Source organism: Littorina saxatilis, linkage group LG3 (genome assembly GCF_037325665.1).
Source record: "Littorina saxatilis isolate snail1 linkage group LG3, US_GU_Lsax_2.0, whole genome shotgun sequence".
In the NCBI taxonomy this organism is placed as follows: domain Eukaryota; kingdom Metazoa; phylum Mollusca; class Gastropoda; order Littorinimorpha; family Littorinidae; genus Littorina; species Littorina saxatilis.
This window is the reverse complement of record NC_090247.1, coordinates 8,313,741-8,338,727: the sequence shown is the minus strand read 5'-3', so window position 1 is coordinate 8,338,727 and position 24,987 is coordinate 8,313,741. Positions and strand designations below refer to the sequence as shown.

At 42.0% G+C, this 24,987-nt stretch overlaps 1 protein-coding gene across 1 annotated transcript in view; it reads left to right on the top strand.

Moving 5' to 3' along the window:
- LOC138961530 (F-actin-monooxygenase MICAL3-like) overlaps positions 1-24,987 on the top strand; it is a 101,001-nt gene that overhangs the window by 57,344 nt on the left and 18,670 nt on the right. The window contains exons 9-19 of the mRNA XM_070333184.1: positions 11,347-11,552; positions 11,936-12,072; positions 12,555-12,708; positions 13,450-13,498; positions 13,870-14,017; positions 14,451-14,563; positions 15,680-15,742; positions 21,234-21,426; positions 22,382-22,470; positions 22,859-22,946; positions 23,438-23,636. Of these exons, the coding sequence (XP_070189285.1) occupies positions 11,347-11,552; positions 11,936-12,072; positions 12,555-12,708; positions 13,450-13,498; positions 13,870-14,017; positions 14,451-14,563; positions 15,680-15,742; positions 21,234-21,426; positions 22,382-22,470; positions 22,859-22,946; positions 23,438-23,636 (1,439 nt within the window). The remainder of the gene's footprint in view (positions 1-11,346; positions 11,553-11,935; positions 12,073-12,554; positions 12,709-13,449; positions 13,499-13,869; positions 14,018-14,450; positions 14,564-15,679; positions 15,743-21,233; positions 21,427-22,381; positions 22,471-22,858; positions 22,947-23,437; positions 23,637-24,987) is intronic.

The following is a 24,987-nucleotide window of genomic DNA, read 5'->3' as shown; positions in this document are numbered from 1 at the left end:
GATTTGCAATAAGCACATTAGTGTTAACACTCACAGGTGGCACTGTCACACCTCCACCTCCACCTTCACCTTCATCTCCATCTGATCCGGGATGGGTAAAGAAACAACTCAAACACATTGCAGAACTATTAAAGAAACTAGCAGCAAAAGCTTTGGATGCACTTCCAGGAATCATTGGTTCAATTGTTAGCTGGCTGTTATCTTTTGCAGGTAAAGTTGTTGGTTTCATGGCTGAACATCTCTGGACTCTAATAGTTTTAATTGCAGGTGTTCTGCTAACGAGAATAAAGCAAAAGTAAGCCTACACCCACTCCACCAATTACTAGAGCAGTCTTCTGCGATTCATGATCATCACTAATACTAACAGCTTGATCATCACTAGTGACAGAATGATCTTCACCTGCAGCGTGATCTTCACTTGTCACGCTTTGTTTCTGTTCATTGTGATATGGCTGTAGCATCGTTCTGATTTCTGAATTCAGTTCTTCACCCTTTCCAAGCGGCTGGGTGTCACTAGCAATAATGATTTCATTGTTATAATTTGTTATTGTTCCAATCTGCAGCTGGAGATCAGAAGGTAACATGTAAAGGCCGTTACCAACAGCAAAGTCAACTTTTGATCTTGCATAACGGAGAGAGTCTTGATACCTTTTGATGCTGGAAGGCAGATCAACTGCAGAGTTTATGACATCTTCTAAATTTGATAACAACTGTTTCTGTGCACCAAACCCTGTGCTTGTTCTCATTATGTTTGATCGTGTCTGTGCCTGCGAGCCTAGCAAGCACCACGTATATGTTCGGATAGATTCATTGATCCTTTCAACACCTGATCCAGTGAAACCTTTGCCGGTGTCTAATATAAAAGTAGTCCATGCATTGTGGTGCTGTTGTTCTATTGATCCTAACTGTACCTGCACATTTGAAGAAAAAGATGTATGACCTGGCCAGTAATCAAAATTATACCTCCTGTGGACACCCCATAAATATAGTGTTCCCATGCCATGGTTTTTGTCTTGCTTTTGCCTAAAGTCGGTCTTAAAATCTATATTGAATTCATTGCAGAGACGCTCATACACTTTCATGTTTATTCTATTGTTGAATGGGTTCCAGCTCTTTTCATGCGGCATTGGTGCCTGAAGTTCAGACAAGATTCTCCTGCACTGATAGTAAACGTGAAATGTGTACACACACTTTGTCAGTAAGTTTGAATTATTCATGTGGTCTGCATAGGACACTCCACATCCTGTGGTTGCACAGAATATTGCAAAGTTTAACTGATTCTGATAGAACTGAATTGGGTGAGAGTTCCACATCTTTGGAACACTATCATTTTTGATTGGGGGATTTAGGTAAGAATGGAATGGGTCAGGCACTTTAACGCGAATGGATTCTGTTTCTGTTACAGCAAAGTCCAACTCATGGAAAGAAATAGTCTTTGGATTGTAATATGGTCCAGTTTTGTATTTAACGTCTTTGTTGAATTTATACTGAATCATTTTTGTTGTTGAATAAAAAATGTTTATCACACTAACAAATGTGAAGACTGGTGTGCCAGTTAAACTTGCAAACCCTATCAACAATCAAAATGGAGGAATGAAAGTTGCACTGCATGAAATTATGTACAAGGTTACTTGGTATAATATCAGTAAAAAAAAGAATAACAACTGGGTTAGAATTAATGGTAAAACACATTCTGTAGAAGATGGTTACTATGACTTCTGCACTTTAGAGAAAGAATTGTTTGCTCCAGTAGGTATTACAGCGAGTTTAAATCATGCAAGTCTCATTGCTACTCTTACTATGCCCAAAACTAGAGAAGTAAACAGATCATTTGAGTTTCCAACCAAACTCCTTGATATGCTTGGAATTACAAATATATACAAGGGAACACGTCCCATTGACATGGATGTTAACAGTGTACTGTTTGTTCACATGAGAGAGCTTAACACATCCTATAATCTGTTTAATGATCAGCGTTCTGATCTGCTTAGGATTCTTCCACCGAGTGATGCCTCTTTTTGTAAAATGCACGTGCCAACATTTAAGACACTTCAGTTCAAGGACTTGGAGGAAGGGTGTCATGAATTCCTACACATTGATCTGAAAAATCAAAGTGGACAACCAGTTGATTGTTTGTTTAACATTACATTGGAAATAGTTCCATAAAATATTGAGTATTAAAATGTCGAGTGGACCTACAATAGCTTATCCTGTTGCATGTTCAACTATAGAGTTGAAAGATTTAGCAGACGCTATCGACTTTGAGAGCAATGCTGAAGTTGGTGCAGTGTATGCATTCGAGTTTACAGACACCGGTTATTACAAGAGAAAGGAAATCGACGATGAAAAGAAACCAAGATTTCTCAAACTAGGCCAAATCCGTGATGTTAATGTACCTGATCCAATTGTCGATGACACATTCTACATGTGGAAACATCAGAATAAAAAATGGGTACTTAGTCCTGTTATCAAAAAGATTGACTGGGAAATGAAGTTTGAATTTGTGAGTCCATACACTCTTGTTGGAAAAGACGACACATTCCGTAAGTCAATCAATGCTAAACCACTAATTGTTAGCCTTGTTCCTGCGATTAACAGCAGGGGAGAAGTTGCAGTTAAACCTTTCCATAAGAACAACTATCTCATTCACAGAAAACAAAGTGTTGAAAAGGACGCTGACACCATTGTCGATTTTATACCCAAGCTTCCAATAGGGCAGAATGCAACTATGATATTTGATATAGTTGTCAGGAAAAGGGAAGAAACCACAAACACTGTTCTAATGAGAGGAATAAATCTCAACTGGAGACCATTAAATGTTGAAGAAGTCAGAGTATTTATTGCTGTTCAAAAGGATTCTAACACAATAAAAAAACAGACGTCAAACCAAAATGTTGTTGTTAACGCAGATATAAATAATTTAACAGAAATAAGAAGTATTAATCTTACTTATCTTGATTTGATTGCTTTCTACTATACAGATAAGGTGTTAAGCAATGAACAGCTTCAAAGCTTAGCAGAAACACTGGCCAGTGAGAATTAAGATAAATATTTTATATTTTGCATTAAAAGATGACTAGCAGTGTGAAGCTTTATCCTAATATTGATGAAAGTGCAGCAGAAAGTCAACAATTTAGACTGGCACACATTAGTAATATACAAAAACAACTAGAAGATGAATTAGAAAAATATTCTCGCGCTAGACGTAAGTACTCAACAACTTACAACAGCCTTTCTAATGCCAGCACTGGTTCTACTATCCTTGCATCAGCTGCAGGTGTAACGGGAACAATTCTGTTAGCTACCGGAGTAGGGACTCCAGTTTCTCTAATCCTAGGTGGTGTCGCAGCAGCAGTTGGTGGTTTATCATTTATAGCATCAGCTATAATGAAAAAAATTGTGAAAAAGCTTGAAAAACACGAATCCATTTCCACTCTTGCATCATCAAAATTGTCTAGCCTAAAACTGTCTATCAGTAAAGCACTTGAAGATTCAAAAGTTTCTGACGAAGAATTCAAACAGATACAAACAGACTTTGATGACTACAAAAGTAAGAAAGCAAGTATTCAAACAAAAACACGAGCTGAATATAACAAGCCACTCGATATAGAAGATCTGAAAAAGCAGTTTTTAAAAAAGGGGATTCAAATAGGACGGGAAGAAAAAGTAAAAATAGAATCACTTGTAAAGAGTTAACTATTCGTTTAGACAGTCACATTGCATGTATCAGATATAATTCTAACAGTGAAAGAACATATGAAGTAAAGTTTGTAAATGAGAGAGCGTATTGAGCTTAAGAATGTTGTATAAGAGAAAGGGAGAATGTACGTTCTGGGTTACTGATTCCGACAGACCCGGCATTGGTTCAAAACAACCTTACTTTACTGTATTTTTTTTTGTATGGATTTATGCAGTATTTTTCTGATTTTGTCGCATGTTTCATTTTAGTAAAAGTTTAGTCCAGAAGCCTATTTTGCGTTAATATTTAGGGTCTGTCGGAATCGGTGAGCCAGAACGTACATTCTCCCTTTCTCTCTTAGAGGTAACAGAGAGGAAAAGTCTGGGAAATGGAGGGAAGGGGGGGGGGATAGAAGTAACGGAGAGGAAAAGTCTGGGAAATGGAGGGAAGGGGGGGGGGGGATAGAAGTAACAGAGAGGAAAAGTCTGGGAAATGGAGGGAAGGGGGGGGGGATAGAAGTAACAGAGAGGAAAAGTCTGGGAAATGGAGGGAGGGGGGGGGGGGGGGGATAGAAGCAACAGAGAGGAAAAGTCTGGGAAATGGAGGGGAAGGGGGGGGGATAGAAGTAACGGAGAGGAAAAGTCCGGGAAATGGAGGGGAAGGGGGGGGGGATAGAAGTAACGGAGAGGAAAAGTCTGGGAAATGGAGGGAAGGGGGAGGGATAGAAGTAACAGAGAGGAAAAGTCTGGGAAATGGAGGGAAGGGGGGGGGGGATAGAAGTAACGGAGAGGAAAAGTCTGGGAAATGGAGGGAAGGGGGGGGGGGGGGTAGAAGCAACAGAGAGGAAAAGTCTGGGAAATGGAGGGAAGGGGGGGGGGGATAGAAGTAACGGAGAGGAAAAGTCTGGGAAATGGAGGGAAGGGGGGGGGGGATAGAAGTAACGGAGAGGAAAAGTCTGGGAAATGGAGGGAAGGGGGGGGGGGGGGGATAGAAGTAACGGAGAGGAAAAGTCTGGGAAATGGAGGGGGGGGATAGAAGTAACAGAGAGGAAACGTCTGGGAAATGGAGGGAAGGGGGGGGGGGGGATAGAAGTAACGGAGAGGAAAAGTCTGGGAAATGGAGGGGGGGGATAGAAGTAACAGAGAGGAAACGTCTGGGAAATGGAGGGAAGGGGGGGGGGGGATAGAAGTAACGGAGAGGAAAAGTCTGGGAAATGGAGGGGAGGGGGGGGGGGGATAGAAGTAACGGAGAGGAAAAGTCTAGTCTGGGAAAGGGGGGGGGGATAGAAGTAACGGAGAGGAAAAGTCTGGGAAATGGAGGGGAGGGAGAGGGGAAGGGATAGGAAAATGGAGAGAGGAGACCAGAAGCTGGGTCGATTTTCTCTCATTCATGTTCTTCTTCTGCAGTCCTAGGGTTCTGTGTCTTTATGTGAGGTGTGGTTGTCTCTCAGTTGTCTCCCACAGTTTTCGTTTGCTTGGAGTTTGTCGTGAGTAGGTGCTGGGCTGTTCTTTTTGCCTGGCGCAAGCATCTCTCTTGTTCTAGAAGTTGTTCAATGGATGGGTTTTTTTGAGGTGAGAGGTGAACTGGCCTCTTGTGCCACAGGGTTTAGGGCTGCAAAAGAACACTTCTGCTTATTTTTTATTCTTCTTTGTGTGTGCTCAGGAACAAAATATTGGTTTTATTCTGCTTTGAAAAGTTGTTCATCGTGACCTTTTTGATTCTCCCGGTTTAGTTAAATAACACACACACCCCTCCCCAAAACAACTCCCCCCCCGCCACCCACAGCCTCACAAACCTACACTTGCAGTGTCATTTAAACATGTATGAGACTAAATGACATTACTGTCATGGATGTATTAAATTAATATGGATCCAATGACATGGCTACATTGGTGGTCATAGGAGTGTTTCAAGTTGAAAACATTGAAATCAGTTTTAAGAAATACTTAAAAGTAAATGTAGAAACATAATTTAAATCAGTTTACCTTAGTTTACATGTATTAAATCTCAGATTCTAACACAGATTTAGTGCCGGAAATGTACGCAGACCAATTCACAACCAAGAATAAGGAGGAGTGTTTTACAGCAGATTGTTTTGGTCTTTAGGCCACCTGGGGTTACTGTGCAGCGAGGCTTCCTCGTCCATAGCTACATGTGAAGACTGGCAAACAGACAGAGAGATACAGACATCAACATACAAACAGACAGAGAGATACAGACATCAACATACAAACAGATGGACACAGAAACGCACACACACACACAAACACACATTCTACACACACACACACCCACACACATGGACACACACATTCTGCACACACACACACACTGTGACACACACACACACACACACTGTGACACACACACACACACGCACACATACACGCACACATATTCTACACGCACAGTTAACAGCACTGTTAACTGCAGAGCTATAGCTATGTCAAGAGGCAGGAGATTGGCAGACAAACACACAGCTCCTGTGGGCAGACCCTGTGAAGCCAACTTACTTGGTAACATGCAAACCTTTCTCTTCCCCCTCCCCCCACCTTCCCCTTCCTCCCCAGATCTGATGCGAGTTGAAGGATGACCTGTGGGAACGAGTGGACAGGCCTCACTCATCAATATCAATACAACTAATCACAAATAATAATGATGAAAAATAAAATAATATAAAACAAAATTATAAATAAATTAACACATAAATAAAGATTAAAAGTAATCCTCTAGAGCAATGACTAACAAACCATCAATATTATAAAGTGAGACAGAAAATAGATGAATACAATGGAAAGAAACGGAGGATACAGTGGAACACCCCTTTTAACCCCCCCCCCCCCCCCCAGTTAAAGACGTCCTCCCTTGTAAGACCTGAGTTTTGTTTTAGACTTCCTGTTCATGGCCTCTGTAAATCTACCTCCCATTTTAAGACTCCCTCCTTTTTGAAGACCTGGTTTTATCCTACATACGTGAGAGAGACACCCGTGAGATAATAATCGTTCAAATCACACGTGTGTATATCATGTAAATGAGGTCATGTCAAGCAAGTCTGGCAGGGACCTGTTTTTCCACTGCTTATGATGCCAAAGTCACCGAGACAAACGTCATAGAAACAAAAATTGCGCTCGCTAATTACCCTCGATGAATCTTTAGAACTAACACGTCACGCCACACTTTCAGAGTGACGTTTCTTTGCTTTGACGTAATAGATTGCACGAGGCTTTAGAAGAGATCGAGCTTCCAAAACAAGCGTCTTCAATTTAGCTGCCTCGTCTGCAAGACATTTTCAGTAAAATACACGTAAGTACAGTATGTAGGATAAACAGAATACTACATGGCTTGCTGTGTCGTACCAGATTTACACTCGTTGCTTTTTCAAATAGTGAACAGCTCGCTTTCGCTCGCAGTTCAATATTTAAAAAAACAACTCGTGTAAATCTGGTATGACACAGCAAGCCATGTGGTATTCTCTATTTCTCACATGTTTGAAGGTCGTAGTAGAGGGGTTCCACTGTATAGTTAACGCTGCTCGTCCTCATGTGTGTTTCCAAGGGGCTCTCCTTGTCTAGGGACAGAACTGAACCACTGTGGAACACTTCTCGGACTTGTGTTAAATCACATGGGTTATTTAGTATGCTGCATCATCTTATTTTGAAATTCATACGGGGGAGATTTCCGTCAGCTATCCCCATTTGCACGTTTTCCCCTCTCCTCTTCTCAGACTCGTCTCTCTTTCCCCTTTCCCCTCTTTCCCTTTCTGATCCCGCCTTTTGGAGGAAAATGAGTGTTTGACAATGTTCGAACGGTTCCGTTAATCCGGCTGCAAACAGGCAGGGGTTGCCAGATGATGCCTGTCCACATATGCGGGGCTGTCTGGACGCATTTTGAAATTGCTCTCTGCAAACATTGGCTTCTAGGCTTCTCGGGGAAAAGAACAGGGCTCCTATAGGGATGGATGGAGGGATGTGGGGGGAGGGGGCAGGGGGAGCTTGTTTAAAAAGAAATAAAGAGGAAAAGTTCACACTCAGGTGTGAAGTAGTAACCTCCTTCCTTTGCCCTCGTCTGTCAAATTGGCAGTGACTCTGTTTGTGATTCAACTGGTGTGCTGGCTTCAGGTTTTGGAATTAATTTGCATTGAACACAGCAGAGGCCTGGCCTCCTCTTGACGGATGGTGTAATGTTGTTGGGCTGTGAAAACAGATGAAGGTGATGACAGCCAAAAGTGACTTGAATGAGGGGCCGAGTGAGTTCTTAACTTGCTCTTGGTGGGAGGCTATCATTGATTCTACTTCTTGTTTTAGCATTGGTATTCTTTTGTTGTATTACAAGTACTTCCCCCCCCCCCCTCCTCTTCTCCCTGTCTTGTACAAGTTTCCTCCTAATTTCCCTTGATCCACCCCTCCCCTTTTCATGTTGTATCCTATGGTCGATGTTTCCCATTTTGAACCCAACATAATTATCACTACATGTACAATTCAAACTGTGAGCGAGAAATCGTTTTGTTTATTTTTTTCCCCATTTGCTCTTCAGCTGGGAAGAGGGTCTAGTTATCTGCCATCAGGCCAGGACATGATGTGGGCGCTTGTTTTGCAGCGTCTGACCTTATCAACCGAAAGGCCTGGTCACCCAAGTGTTTGCCTGCCTGGTCGCCCAAGTGTTTGCCTGTTTGTTCACTGCCGGTATCTCGCATTGTTGTCCTTTTCAAAATTCCCCGGGTGATGCTTGTCAAACAAGTGAACTTTGTCCTGAAATTGGAAGGTGTGTGTTTGCCAGTGCATCTGGACCTGAAAGGGGGGGGGGGGGGGGGAGTTTAGTAAGCTCCCAATTTGATTTGTGGGGAAGTGGTTGCTGTCTTTGTGCAATGATGACAGCTGTGTGTGCTGTTGTTGACCATTCTGTATTATGAGGTTTGAATATTTGAGTCATTATATCCTAATTGAGTGGCTGAATATACAGTATTTATACATTTAGTTATGTAAGATTGTTCAGAAAAGAAAGAATGAAATACACAAGTAAAAATTTAATAAGCAGTAACAAAATTTGGAGGGCAAATAACAACAAAAATTAACAATCTCCTCTCCTCACACACACACACACACACACACACACACACACACACACACACACACACACACACACACACACACACACACACACACACACACACACACACACACACACACACACACACACACACACACACACACACACACACACACACACACACACACACGCACACACACACACACACACAAACATACACACAAACATACACATAAACAGACACACACACACGTACCTTTGCACACACACACACACACACACATACCTATGCACACACACACACACACACACACACACACACACACACACACACACACACACATTCATTACAGGGAAAAAAAAGTAGTAGAAAAGCAAAATGAAGGCAAATAAAATAATACAAAAAAGCCAAACTTCACCACATCCCTTCTTCGTGTCTTTGTGCATTCACACGCAAACAAAACCAAAATATCAACCCAGTATTATTAACCCCAACAAGACGTCAGTACTGGGAGGACAGAAAGTGCCAATACATGGGTATTGATTCAGACAACAAGATGCAATCTAGTGCAAGCTTGCGATGACACTTTTGACAGTGGAAAAGAGTAAAACGTGCATTAGGAGTGATGCAACAAGGATAAATTGGACTGTAGCCATGGGGTTCAGAGTCTATATCATTTGTTCAGCATTCTTAGCCTGGTGATACAGCATTCTTAGCCTGGTGATACAGCATTATTAGCCTGGTGATACAGCATTCTTAGCCATACAGCATTCTGTTATTTGTGTGTATGTGTGTGCAGTAACTCCTTTGTGGTTGTGTGAGTTTCTGTGTTTAAGACACAGAGACGGTGCCTGCTTGTCTGTCTCTCTGTCTGCCTATCTGTCTGTGTGCCTGCTTGTCTGTCTCTCTGTCTTCCTATCTGTCTGTGTGCCTGCTTGTCTCTCTGTCTGCCTATCTGTCTTGTCTGTCTCTCTGTCTGCCTGTCTGTCTGTGTGCCTGCTTGTCTGTCTCTCTGTTTGCCTATCTGTCTGTGTGCCTGCTTGTCTCTCTGTCTGCCTATCTGTCTTGTTTGTCTCTCTGTCTGCCTATCTGTCTCTGTACCTGCTTGTCTGTCTGTCTGTCTGTCTGACTCTACCTCCTTGTGTGAACATTGTTGTTACATGTAGGATAATTTTGATCAGCAAATTGGTCACTGACAACTGTGCTCAGGTTTATTTATGACTAATGCTATGCTGTAAGTGTAACAACAATCCACATGTTTCTTTTCACTTCATCAGTTTACATAGTGCTTGTTTTTTTGTTGGAAAACCACCCCCCCACCCAACTGGGTGTCTCTGTAGTGATAAGACAAGTGTTATTGTATTGACTTCTGAATTGTTTAGTGTTAAAATGTCACTAGATATGGCAGCTCTTGCTGTGATGTTGAAGACAAAGTTTAAAGTATTATGGCAGGTAATGCAGGTTACAATTTTTCCTCTCTATTTGGTCATTGTACAAAATCCCCATTGCTATGGTCTTTTAATGGCACCACACTGTCTCACTCTGACTGGAGTAGTTTTCACACATTGTGTCATCTTCCTTGCAAATCATTCACCTGCCAGAGTCATTGACATTTCTGTTTGCAAAATCAAAGTCGTTCCTCAACCCTTCCCATTTCTTGTGAGGGGTTCAGACAGGCAGTTTTGAAGTTTCCCTGTTCTGAAATAAATCTGAAAAACAAAGGGACTCAAGCGCTATATATATATGCATAAGACATGTGCAACAGGAGTAGGTGAGAGTTATGCCGAACCAATCTCCTAGCACCTGAGAAAATAACAAGCATTGAAATGAACAAGTAAATTTCATCCTCTGAAATATTTATGTTTGTTTGCACACCATTTAACTCATTCGAGGCGCGTCGGAACTGGAATTCCGACATCTGTGTTTAGCGTTGGCTGCGTGCCGGCACTTGAGTTCCGACGGATATCACGAATTTTTAACGGTGTAAACGGTCCTGCTGACCAAGGGAAACAACCCCTGCAATGAACTTCTATCTGTCTACAGTGGTACCATTCACTGTAAACAGTTCCTTCCCTTAAATTGTTGGGATTAATAAAAATTTTGTTGACGGTGTGCGACCCACGTGTTTTGACTTTTCCAAGATGGCGGATCGTTCTGCTGAGACGTAGTAACTTGAAAAGAGTGCTAGAACGTGTTATTCAGTACGGTTCTGATCTTGACCTCAGTGATGATGATAGTGGAGATGATATTTTAGATTCTGGTGACGATTTTGTGCCAATGGACGATCATTTGGGTGATGATTCGGGCAATGCAAGTGTCGATCATGACATTGTGTATGATGAACCCATGACGTAGAAAGTTTTTTTGTTTTGCTTCAAATTGGATATTTTGCGTGGATATGAAGACAACAAAAGGTATGTACTTTCAAATGTTTCATATATTTTCTAAAAGAGTAAGTTTCAAACTTTGCAAAAACATAAGGTATGTAAGGTTATCTTGTGTTGTTGATTTTTAATATTTTTTTCAAAATGGCTCTAAATCGCGCGTTGGCAGGGAACACAGGGGAAATTTAGCTGCGCCTCGAATGAGTTAACATTGTACTGTTGACTGTGTGTTGCAGCCTTTCTGGCCGACGGGTTCCGGGTGCGCCAGAGGGTTTCTGGGAGCGTTCGACATGGCCTGGATGATCCGTAGCTGGGCCGGCGGTCGCATGAGTCCCCTGGAAGTCATCGCCGAGCGGGAAAGCATCTTCACTGTTCTGTCGCAGACCACCCCTGATCGCCTGCACAAAAACTACCACCAGTACAGCATTGATCCAAACACAAGGTTGGTTTGACGATGGAATTTGACTGGTTAATTTTATTCTGTAAAAGTACAACAGTCACTGTTTCGACTGCACAAAAACTACCACCAGTACAGCATTGATCCAAACACAAGGTTGGTTTGACGATGGAATTTTGCTGCAGGTTAATTTTGTTCTGTAATTAACTATGGCAGTTTTTGTGTTTATAGTTGTATTTAGGTCAATGCAGTATCAACCTGGCGAAGGTCATTTTGTGGTGGTCAAAATTGTTTTCTTGGCACAGGTTTAACAGTCTTTGCTTTCAGATTTAAATAAGTCAATTATAATTTTAATTTGACGGTTTGTGTAATAGTAAATAGCCCTTTTTCACAGCTAAAGTCAGTGTGCTTCTCTTGTGCCTGCACAGGTATCCCAACCTGAGCACAACGTGTGTGAAGCCCAGGCAGGTGGTCCATCTCTACGACGGAGTGGTCGACCCCAAGGAGCTGGAGGAAGGGCCCAGCGAGGTGCCCGCCAAGAGGGCACGCAATGTCGTCTCCAATGGTGGGTGTTTGTCCTTTATGGACTCTGCTGAAATGAATCGATCAAATAAGATCTAAAAACCCATGTCAGAGTATAAGATGGGTTAAAGAAACATAAAAATACCCATCCCCCTGAAGACTAAGTATGACTGCCTAAAATGGCAATGAAAATATACACTCTGGCGTATAGGCCCACTCATGCAGAAAAAATAAATAAAATAGAATCACTGAATGTGGGAGCTGCAGACAAGAAGAAGAATGTTTCCAGTGCAACATAACTATCAATTCCATACTTCAGTGTTTTAGTTTTATGTCTGTTTATGTAGCAGTTTGTATTGTGAATAGAGACATGTATGGAATAAAAAGTTGAGGACGGTGCAGTTTGTATTGTGAATAGATCGAGACATGTATGGAATAAAAAGTTGAGGACAGTGCAATTTGTATTGTGAATAGAGACATGTATGGAATAAAAAGCTGAGGACGGTTTGTGATTGCACTGTGCAGAATACAACGTGGACAGTTACAACTTGCTGCGCTGGTGTCAACGAGTGCTCAACACAGGTATCTACAGAGGCGTTCACATCGTCGACTTCACGTCATCATGGCGATCGGGGCTGGCATTCTGCGCTCTTATACACGCCTTTAAGCCCACACTCGTGTAAGTTTTATTTTTAATTTACATTACAACTAATGTCGTACCAACTTTTTTTAGTCTGATGTTTTGACAGTTCAAAGTACTATTATTCATCCCCCGCGGGTTAGGGGGAAGAATTTACCCGATGCTCCCCAGCATGTCGTAAGTGGCGACTAACGGATTCTGTTTCTCCTTTTACCCTTGTTGAGTGGTTCTTGTATAGAATATTGTCAATGTTTGTAAAGATTTTAGTCAAGCAGTATGTAAGAAATGTTAAGTCCTTTGTTCTGGAAACTTGCATTCTCCCAGTAAGGTCATATATTGTACTACGTTGCAAGCCCCTGGAGCAATTTTTTGATAAGTGCTTTTGTGAACAAGAAACAATTAACAAGTGGCTCTATCCCATCTCCCCCCTTTCCCTGTCACGATATAACCTTGAACGGTTGAAAACGACGTTAAACACCAAAGAAAGAAAGACTATTATTCAGCATTATTTTGTTGAAAAGCTTCAGAACGTGCTCTCTGGAAAGAATCAATCAGAACCTGCAATGCTGGCATTTTGAAAAAAAAGTTGTCATTGTGTCGTGGGCCTCTCTGGTGGTGTGTATTCTTTTAAGAACAGTTTAGTTAAGGTTTTTCTTATTGAAAATCTGATTAAATTAACCACCAATGTCATTGTCATTAACTCAGGATGTTACCTGATTAGTTATTATCAATTCAGATGCTTTTCTAGTGATGTTCTCATAACTTGTTTTATTTTTCCAGAAACGTGAATTCTCTAATGGAGTGTGAAACAGTCAAAAACAATCAGTTGGTAAGTGTTTCCTGGATTTTTCTTTCTTTTTTTCTTTTTTTCTTTCGTCTTTATGTTTTTCTGTCTTTTGTTTCTAAATTTAATGATTGTGAATACAATTCTATAAGAACATCTGATTAGCTTGTCATTAGAAATTCTAAATGATAAGAAGAAAAAAAGAGAAAACAAGAACAGATAACTCAGTTTTCTAATTGAATCAGGATGCCACTCTTTTATTAATGTACTTGCATGAAGGTTATGTATGTTTTGTTTGTGTGTGTGTGTGTGTGTGTGTGTGTGTGTGTTTCTATGTGCTTATCTTTTCATTTGAGTGTGTTTTGTAACACGCCACACTTGTTAAATTAATTCTATCCAAATCATTGTGCTTTCAGGCGTTCGACACTGCCCAGAAAGAGCTGGGAATTGCTCCAGTCATGACGGGAGAGGACATGGCGTCCTGTGCGGTGCCAGACAAACTGACCATGGTGGCCTATCTCTCGCAGTACTACGAACTCTTCAAACATGAACCTCTGCCTTCCAGTGAGTTTGAGGATTTATGCTACAGCCCTTACTTATATTTTAAAACTGTTGTAATTTTGTGTATGCACAGGATGGAAAGAGAGACAGAGAGAGAGAGAGAGAGAGACACACTCACACACACACACTGACGCATGCACACACACACACACACACACACACACACACACACACACACACACACACACACACACACACACACACACACTGACGCATGCATGCACACACACACACGCGCACACACACTAATGTATGAACACACATAGAACACATTGACCTACTCTTTCTGGGCAAAAGGAACTTTTTTGCTGTTAAAAGAATAAAAGAAATGGTTGTATATTCTTCCTTTGTGAATATAAAGAAGTGACTGGTAACACATACTCTCATAAATTACGTCAAACGAAGACAAACATTTTCATTTGTTCCTTTTCCCCAGCCATTCCATTACGCCCAAAGCCCAAGGAAGAGAAACCGAAGATGCCACGGTCTCCCAACCGCAAAGTTTCCCTGCTCAGCAAAATTGGTTCCCGAATCAACAGGTCCAAGAAGGTGGGGAGACAACCCTGTTTATATTTACTCTCCATCTCTAGCACCTGCTTTTAATGGATGCTGGCAGTTGAGACTAGATGATACACTTGAGCGCCTGTTAAGGCCAAGATACACGATCGGTTTCGCACGTGCGTTTGAGGCGGACGGGTTAGACCTGATCGTCTCAGAGGAACGGAACGCTTGCCACACCATGCTCCTGAGACGTACGAGGTGAAGGTCGTTTTACCCCACATTTGACATGGAAGTCTGCTGCATGGACAGCAGGAACAGGTCTCGATGTTGCTGGTTTTTGTAGTTTTTACTTCCATGGTTCCATAGATTCCAACTCGTAGCCAATATTCCAAGATTCAGGTTGATGAGATATTTCGATTCCGAATCGGCAAGTTTTGATGCTGAACTGACCGCCATTTACAAAGTGAGTGTTAACTGAAAGACGTGCGCTCATTGGCTGGTGGATGCTTGCCATCCGTTCGGAATAGATCCAGCTGTATTTGGAACGGACGGGCCGAGGCGGATGCTGTCAATCGTGTGCGACTTATGGTTCGGATGCCACACGGTCGATTTGTGGTCAGTTTCGGGCGGTCGGTCTCAAACGTATGGGCGAAACCGATGGTGTATCTTGGCCTTTAGTACCTGGCTGTTGAAGATGTATTCATGAGGAAATGTGATTTATTTTGCAGTGGCTTTCAGCTGAAAGGATAATGTATGTATTGTATCAATGTTACAATGTTCATGATGGTTCAACATTTTTTCCAAGATATTGAAAAGGGTTGGTAGGATCGGGGTCAGACAATTTCTTTTCAAGACAAAAAATAAAACCAAAAGCTTTGGAAATCCAGTTTAGCCTAACACTAAATTAGTATCAGAGTTGTTGTTTTTCTCTCCTATACCAGAAATTCAGACTTCTAATACTTTTGTGGTTGAAATAATGTGACATTGAGGAATATTTGATGACTTTTCATGTTGTTTGTTTAAGTGTCAAGTACACCCTTTCAACTTTGTTACCTGCAGTGATGCATGCCTGGCAAATATGTTAATGAAGGAGTCCTGTGTTAGACTGTATTATTGCAAGCACAAGACTGACGGTCTGCAATGCAGGAGTTATGGTTTTTGCAGAGAAAGGACAAGGAGGACGGAGAGGAGGCTCAGCTGGGATCCAAGAAACTCAGGGATGGACAGGTAATTGGAGTGAACAAGTGTGTGTGTGTGTGTGTGTGTGTGTGTGTGTGTGTGTGTGTGTGTGTGTGTGTGTGTGTGTGTGTGTGTGTGTGTGTGTGAGAGTCTGTGTGAGTGTGTGTGTGTGTGTGAGTGTGTGTGTGTATGTGTGTGTGTGTGTGTGTGTGTGTGTGTGTGTGTACATGGGGAGGGGGGGGGATGCATGTGTGTGCGTGTGTTTACAGCACCAAGTATTATCACAGTATGATTTTAATGATGCAAGATGTTTTTATGCCTGTATATTTTTGTTCACAGCACCAAGCTGTGGAGCTGATGAAGTACAACAAACTGCCCATGGAGGAGATCGCCAACAGACTGCAGGTGGACCCACTGGGCACTGCCGCCGCTGCTGCCGTCGGCCAGCGTCGTGACAAGCAGCCGCCAGGTGACACCGGCAGTGTCAGCGTCACTGCCATGGCTGAAGTCCTCGTCGCTAAGTTCCGGTCCAACGAGGACCAGGGCGCCCCACCTCCCGTTCGTCGCATGGTAGGGACGGCGCCTGTGCGCTTGATCTGTGGTTGTTATGTCGGAAATTATGCCTCAGACGGAGAGGGAGGTTCGTCTCTTCTCAGCAGGGATTTGCTTCCGAATACGTCTCTGTGTGGGCGTGGGGATTCTTCTCAACATGCTGCGAGTTTTCCTCTCTGTGACTGTAACTGCTGCCGAACTTTGTCTAAAGTCATCTTGAATTTTTCTCAAACCAGCATTGACTCTGAGGAATACGATAGTATAAAAAAAGCCTTGTGAGTTTGATAGCATAAACACGTGAAAAGGAACTGACTGGATATTGCATTGCTTGCTGTCTTCCCCAAGTTCTGGGGATTGCTTTGGGGTTTGAACTATCTCCTCTCCCAATTCTTTTTTTTTCTCTCTCCAGTATTTTGTAAGAAGAAAGGAGACTTGAAACCACGTTCTGATAGCTTGGAAGTTGGTACATGTAACATGTTTTGAGGTAGTCGATCATTTATATGACCTTATTGCTTGAAAAAGAACCAATATGTAAGAAGTAAACGTTTTACACCATTCATACTAATGTGTCTATCTGTATTTGTTACTGCATGAATATTTTGAGGGAGTTAGGTGGCAGCTTTCTAAAGAAACAGGCATCCTGCTTGAATACATGGCATATTTCAGCAAGATTAGTGCCTCTCCTTTGACTAATCTGAGTCATCAAGGTAATGCACTGCATTGAATGAACAACATTCTGTTTTGTTCGGATTGGAGTTTTATTTGACTGGAGTTCAGTCTATCTCACAGTGTTCTTGCGTGAGTTTGCCCTTGGGAGTTTTGGCTTTCAGATCAATATTTCTTGGAGTTCCCTTTGTTATGGTCTCTGCTTGTTGGAGTTTGTTTCTTGGGTTTGAGTTTGTTCTGGCTCATTTGCTGTTGTTGGTTCTTGGAGCTAGGTCTGCTCAAGTTGGGTTGTTACAGTTTGCATAAGGCAAAAAAAAAAAAAGTCTGTTTACGGTAACATAGGCCCAAAAAATAGGGTCGGTAGGTCGGGATTTTTTTTTTTTTTTTTCAAACAAAATGTATTTTTGACTCACATGCGAAGCAAAAGTGAGTCTATGTACTCACCCGAGTCGTCCGTCCGTCCGTCCGTCCGGACGTCCGGACGTCCGTCCGTCCGTCCGGAAAACTTTAACGTTGGATATTTCTTGGACACTATTCAGTCTATCAGTACCAAATTTGGCAAGATGGTGTATGATGACAAGGCCCCAAAAAACATACATAGCATCTTGACCTTGCTTCAAGGTCAAGGTCGCAGGGGCCATAAATGTTGCCTAAAAAACAGCTATTTTTCATATTTTTCCCATTTTCTCTGAAGTTTTTGAGATTCAATACCTCACCTATATATGATATATAGGGCAAAGTAAGCCCCATCTTTTGATACCAGTTTGGTTTACCTTGCTTCAAGGTCAAGGTCACAGGAGCTCTTCAAAGTTGGATTGTATACATATTTTGAAGTGACCTTGACCCTGAACTATGGAAGATAACTGTTTCAAACTTAAAAATTATGTGGGGCACATGTTATGCTTTCATCATGAGACACATTCGGTCACATGTGATCAAGGTCAAGGTCATTTTGACCCTTATGAAATGTGACCAAAATAAGGTAGTGAACCACTAAAAGTGACCATATCTCATGGTAGAAAGAGCCAATAAGCACCATTGTACTTCCTATGTCTTGAATTAACAGCTTTGTGTTGCATGACCTTGGATGACCTTGACCTTGGGTTAAGGTCACATGTATTTTGGTAGGAAAAATGTGTAAAGCATGTGAGTCGTATGGGCTTTGCCCTTCTTGTTAAGTTATTTTGCCAAAAAACAGATTTTTTTTCTTTTATTTTTTTTCTCCAAAATGCCCCCAAAAAGTCTAGGGTTGCGCGAAAAAATAGGGTCGGTCGGGATACCGGAAACAGACTTTTTTTTTTTTTTGCCTAAGTATGTGCTTCAGCTTAAAGGCACAGTAAGCCTCCGGTAAACCATCACAGATACTGTCAGGCTTTTACACACAGTACAAACACCCTTTCATTTAAACACTTACCGCTTAAGAACATCCTAGGTGCCCTCCGTAAAGAGCGAGCAATTTTCAAAGAATTTATTTTTGCGTGGTTTATCTTCCCCCTGAGCCATCGTGAACCCGTGTGATCCAGTTTCCCTTTTTCACAATGCTGTCATCAGTTAGTAATTCGAATGCGACTGCTGTGAGCTTATCTGCAATAGCACGTTATTATGTACCTCTGACTATGCACGAAACAAACAGCTGTGGTTCACAAGAACTCTCGCGATGGCTTTTGACTGTTCAGAGGAACTGGCGATAGGCATAAACCGTCGTCTGCTACGAGAACCACGACCTTGCGTGACCCTGCTTCCGGGCGTTTCTTTTTTCAAACTTTCAAAACTTCGAATTGCACTGATCTTGTCTTGATGAAAAAAGAATTCTTTTATGATTTAAGAATGTTTGTTAGTCTAGCGCCAAAACGCACCACGGTCTCTTGAGACAATCCGCAAAATTAAATCTTTGAAAGTTGCTCGCTCTTTACGGAGGGCACCTAGGATGTTCTCAATTGGTGAGTGTTTAAATGAAATGGTGTTTGTACTGTGTGTAAAAGCCTGACCGTATCTGTGATGGTTTACGGGAGGCTTACTCTGCCTTTAAAGGCATACTAACGCACTCCCGTGTTTACAAAGTGTAGTTTGCCCACAATCGATGTCAAACGCACCATAAGACCATATAATGACGATATGTCACCATGCGCGGACCATAATACATGCATTACAGCTTGTTCTAGCCTCTGAAAAAGTGAGGATGTCAACAAAGCCGCGGTGTTAGCTCCCTTGCATCAACGTTACATGTGTTGCCAAATCTATAAATAGGACCATCTAGATCAAAATAAAAATTCAAATATCTCAACATTTAAGGGCTCCTAGACCACAATATTTTGCAGGGAACTTAATTTAGTCTGTCTCCAGCTCTGGGTAAAGCAATTAGCGTGTATATTCATCAGCTTTCTATGCCTTTAACAGTAGGTAGATCTCCATTTTCTGAAGAAGAAAAAAGAAAAAATAAAAATGCTGATGCTGCTTTAGGTGGAATGACGTTGCTATCTCATGTCCTCTTCTGCTAAGGTGATCTTATTTGAATGTCATTAGTTTTGTCAATTTGAGATTTGGGTCATGGCTGCGCTATTTTCATTCCATTGGTTTAATTGTTTGTGTGATAATTTGGCCGTGCTGACTTTCAAGTGTTCTCTTGCCCTCGTTAAAATTGTCACTTGTGATCAGACTGGTATTATACTTCTTGAGAATATACAGATTTTCGTTTTCAGTTTTTGGAATGTTACAGTGGAACCCCCCTTTTAAGACCTCCAGAAATCTGAGAAAACAAGGTCTTAAAAAGGAGGGGGTCTTAAAATGGAGGTAAATTTACAGAGGTTATGAACAGAAAGTCCGAGAAAACAAGGTCTTAAAATGGAGGGGGTCTTAAATTGGGGGGTCTTAAAAGGGGGTTTCACTGTACTTGTAATTTGCTGGTGTTCAGGTATTTAGCTTTGTCTGCTGTGCTTCTTTGTCTCATCTTTGGTAATGAGACTGCTACCTGTTACGTTATGCTTAGCTTAGATAATGCGAAATAGGAACAAGAAGCCTAAGAAATGTTGGAAAATAGACAGTAGATGAAATGGAAGAAGATTAATGGGAAAGGGGATAAATGTATTTGTGCGTAACTTGAACCATGTACCCCTGAGTTAACCATTCCTTGTTGCAAATTTTCCTTTGTACATTCCTCTGATAGTGATAAGTAGCTTTTTCAAATCAGTTTTTATTTTTAAAGAGAGGGACAGCGGAGAAGAAGTTTAAAGAGACAACAAAGAACAACAGTTGGGATAAGGATAAGGGGGATAAGATTTTATATAGTCCATGAGGGTAACCTCACAGAAATTCAGGCTGCTTTCTCCCTGGGGAAAGCGAGCTGCCATACAGTATACGGCGCTACCCATTTTTTTTTTCTGCATGCGTGTATTCATGTTTCCAAGCCCTGAGACTTAATGCCGTGTGAGATGGAATTTTTTACACTTTATTCCAAGTCACACGGGTATTTGATGGACATTTTTATCTATGCCTATACAATTTTGCCAGGAAAGACCCTTTTGTCAATCGTGGGATCTTTAACGTGCACACCCCAATGTAGTGTACACGAAGGGACCTCGGTTTTTCGTCTCATCCGAAAGACTAGCACTTGAACCCACCACCTAGGTTAGGAAAGGGGGGAGAAAATTGCGGCCTGACCCAGGCCTGAACACGCAACCTCTCGCTTCCGAGCGCAAGTGCGTTACCACTCGGCCACCCAGTCCAGTTGATGCTAATTGGTAAAAATAACAAACAAACAAAAACCATTAAGTTTTGCCATGTACGCTTTATAGTTATGGATTAATCTCATATGTGTAAATAAACATCTCTTGTCTTGAGGATGAAAGTCGCTCCTTCATTCCAATGCCTGTTATTCTCTCAGGTGCCAGGAGACTGGTTTCCGGCACGGTTGGCCTAGTGGTAAGGCGTCCGCCCCGTGATCGGGAGGTCGTGGGTTCGAACCCCGGCCGGGTCATACCTAAGACTTTAAAATTGGCAATCTAGTGGCTGCTCCGCCTGGCGTCTGGCATTATGGGGTTAGTGCTAGGACTGGTTGGTCCGGTGTCAGAATAATGTGACTGGGTGAGACATGAAGCCTGTGCTGCGACTTCTGTCTTGTGTGTGGCGCACGTTATATATGTCAAAGCAGCACAGCCCTGTTATGGCCCTTCGTGGTCGGCTGGGCGTTAAGCAAACAAAAGAAAAAAAGAAAAAAAAGAAGACTGGTTCTGAATAACTCTCACATACTCTATTATACATGCCGTATGCATTTAGATCGCTTACTTCCCTTTGTGTATCACATCTCTTGTGGGTTTGTTGACAGAAAGGGCAACCAGTACTGCTAGCCGCTCAACATGGCAGCGAGTTCTGCTACTTCTGTGAGAAGCGGGTGTACATTATGGAACGTCAGGGGGCGGAGGGCGTCTTTTTCCACCGACACTGCCTCAAGTGTGACTACTGTGGGGTGGGTCTACGTCTCAACAACTACTCCTGTGAACGACCACTGGAGGGAGGAGGTAAAAACATCTGTCCACCCTATGTACGATGTGTCTGGAAACACCTCCATGCGGAGGGGTTTTGCGGCCAGCGCAGCAAAGATAAAGAGGGAAAATTTTCTCAGCTCGCGCGGCAGCAAGCACTTTGTCTCTACACTGTGTCTCTCTTTTTACATTTGGTCAAGTTTTGATTTCTTCTTCTTTCGTTTTAATTTCTGTGTACTTAAGACAGTTAGTTTTAGTGTTTTGGAATTGTGCGGATCAGTTGCTTTTCGTTTTTTTCCAGCACGTAGAAATAGAAGCAGTCTGTGTGATTGAAATTTCTACATAATGTTTTCTGGCATCTTTTTGCTAATGAGCTATATGTGTAAGACTTGTTCGTTTGTATCAGACTTTGTGTATGTATGTGTGTCAGTGTTTTTACATCTCTGTACAGTACATGTGGGTACGTTCTTCTGTCTGTAACAGCGTCTTTCTGCTAATGAGCTGTACGTGTAAGACTAGCTCGTTTGTATCAGACTTTGTGTATGATGAGTATCAGACTGAGTAGCACCTTGTAACCAATAATGGTCAAGGTCGCTAACTCTTGGCTACTTCACCAGTGCGCCATTTGTGGGACAGTAGTCTCCCCTACCGGTAGTGAGCCTCCACGCATGCGCACCATACTCCCTCAGTTCAAATTCTCGCTACAACAAGTACAGACGTATACTGACGAACTACCGTGGATTGTTTTTACTCTAACGGTGTCTTTTGGTTGGTCTTCTTTCAAGACTTCAAACTGTGGGTATTCCTTTCCTATTCCATATAAAATTATCACACAGTTGACCAATTTAGACGCACAACAGGGGAAAGTTTTCCTCTGTCATGCGGGTACCAAACTCGGACGTTTTACATCTCTGTACAGTACATGTGGGTGCGTTCTTCTGTCTGTAACAGCGTCTGTACTTTACTGCATGGTGTTCTCTCTGCTTTGCAGTCAAGTTCTACTGCTATCGTCACTTCAATCCAGAGTCGCGTATACGACCACGACGTAAACGTAACCTTGATGCCGCTGAAGATTCCAAGGTAAGCAAAGATATGGTAGTTTTCCTTAGAAGTGAACAATACCATTGCATAAAGCTATTCCTCTCAACAAACTGTGGTGTTTTAGTTTTGTCATATCATTTTAGTTTTATTGTCTTTTACTTTTCTCTGCAGACATAGTTCCTAAAGTAATTCACAATGATGTCACATAGATATGGTGAAAAAGGTGTGAAATCATTCTTAGGTATGTACATGTAAGTAGCAGAATGTTATTTGTGATGAAATGATAAAAGCAGACTTGTATTTAAAACCGGTTTCTCATGCAGAAGGTATCATGCAACCCTTTTGGTTCCAGTAAAAAATTAAAGTGTAGTCTCATCATACATATGGAAGGAAGGATTTTTATCGCTGTGGTGTTTCTAATCTTCAGGAAAACATTCCAACCACTGTGATCACTCCAGCAGAAGAAACAGAAGCACAGCTTAAAAATGGACAAGCTACACCAAAGAAACACATTCGTAAGTAGTTTTACACTTTGAATTTATTCAGTTAAATATGGGCTTAAATGCTCATGCATGCCCTAGCACATGTACACACCCACCTACTCCCGTACACACAGAGGCACACACACACAGACACATGATTGCATGCATACACACACATTCACCAATTCTGCTCCCCACCTTGCAACACAGGCATACACACACATTCACCAATTCTGCTCCCCACCTTGCAACACACGCATGCACACACACACACACACACACACACACACACACACACGCACGCACACATATGCACTTTCTCTTGCCCTCTTTTCTCTCTTGTTGCCTCTCTCTTTATCTCTCTCACTCTCTTTCCTTCCCATTCTCTCTTTTTCTCTCCCTTCTCCTCTCCATCTCCCCCCCCCACCATCACTCTTTCTGAATGTTTACATTTTGTTCACAAACCACCTGCACAAGAATGTTCCGACACTGTACTGTAGTTGCCAGATATTTGCCATCTTCAGCGGCTCCTCTTCAAGTTCCAGACGAGCCTCTAGAGAAAGCCAGCAAGACGCCGGAGAGGATAGAGTTCGAGATCTCCTTCGACGGACAGGAGGAGGAAACGGAGGAGGAGCAGTTCGAGCACAACCTGCGAGCGTCCATGTCCTCAGACACCATCCTCGACAACAGTGATGATGATGAGGAGGAGGATGAGTCTGACGAGTAAGTGGAGTTGGTGGATTTTTGTGTGGTGTTGAATGAGAGAGAGAACTGAACTGAACTGAACTGAACTGAACTGAACTGAACTGGACTGAACTTTATTTTACAAGGATTAAGATTTTAGGCTGGGCCTTTTCTTACGGTCTGTCATTGAGATGCACAAACACACAAGAGGAAAAAAATACAAAATAGGAAAGAAAAAAGTATCCAAGCAATGAAGATGTTGAGCTCGATATTTTATTTTTTATATTAAGAGCAGCTACACAATACACATTACTTTTCTTTTTTTAGTGCTGTCTTGTTGTTGTGGTTATTGTTGACTGTGTGCAGAACATGTGTTTGTGGTATCTGAACTTGTCTCTGTACCTCTTCTGTCATCTTGCCAAGAGATGACCATTTGTAGCTGAGCGGGTACTACCTCCGGTCTCTTTTCTCTTGCTATCGCTCTCTGTCCCTCCTTCCTTCCATCTGTCTGTCTGTCTCTTGATTTTCATATAACCCTTTTCTTTTTTCAATTTATTTTTCTATTTTGGGTAGCATGGATAATTTATTTTTTCTGTGAGGGCTTATTTTGCCTGTGTACTGTTAGAATACTGACTTGGAGTCTTTTGTTTTACTGTGAGACTTTCAAAGGGGTCAGATAGTTTTGACGGACGAGACTCAAAGCTGGGTGACAGGTAAGTGTCGTCAGAAAAAGAAAAACCTGGCGGAAACATTCCAGCTATAATATTCACCTGAGCACGGAATCCTGACAATATCACAAGCAGAGTGTAATGTTCACCCTACCTTTCACCCCTTCATTTATTGACATACTGTTACTGTAGCTTGCCTGCCAAATTTACATTATGCTGACAAGGAAGTTTTAATAAGCTTCTGCATATGCATTGATTTTGGGACTAAAGCGTTTTTTAAAGGGAGCTAAAAAGCACTCACTGGTCAGAGTGAAAATTGCATTTTGAACTGTTTATCTTCAGCCATGACTAGCATGTTTTATTTGCATAGAATACAGTACAGGCATGGAAAGGCACATGACCTGTGACATGTGAGTTAGTATTGTAAATCCCTAATTGTCTTTAAAGATATTTGCGCAAAAAGCAACAGACACACACACACACACACACACACACACACACACACACACACACACACACACACACACACACACACACACACACACACACACACAAAGTCTTTTCAATGCAGACTTAAAACATGTATTTAGTGATCTAGGCCTAGAAGGTCCTCGCAGGTTTTCATGTGAAATAAACCTCATTCCTGGAGCCCTTTTTCTCTTCTGCCATTTTTTGCTCATCTATTTTAATTTCTCTCCCAACCCAGTTGAGGATTTTGCCAT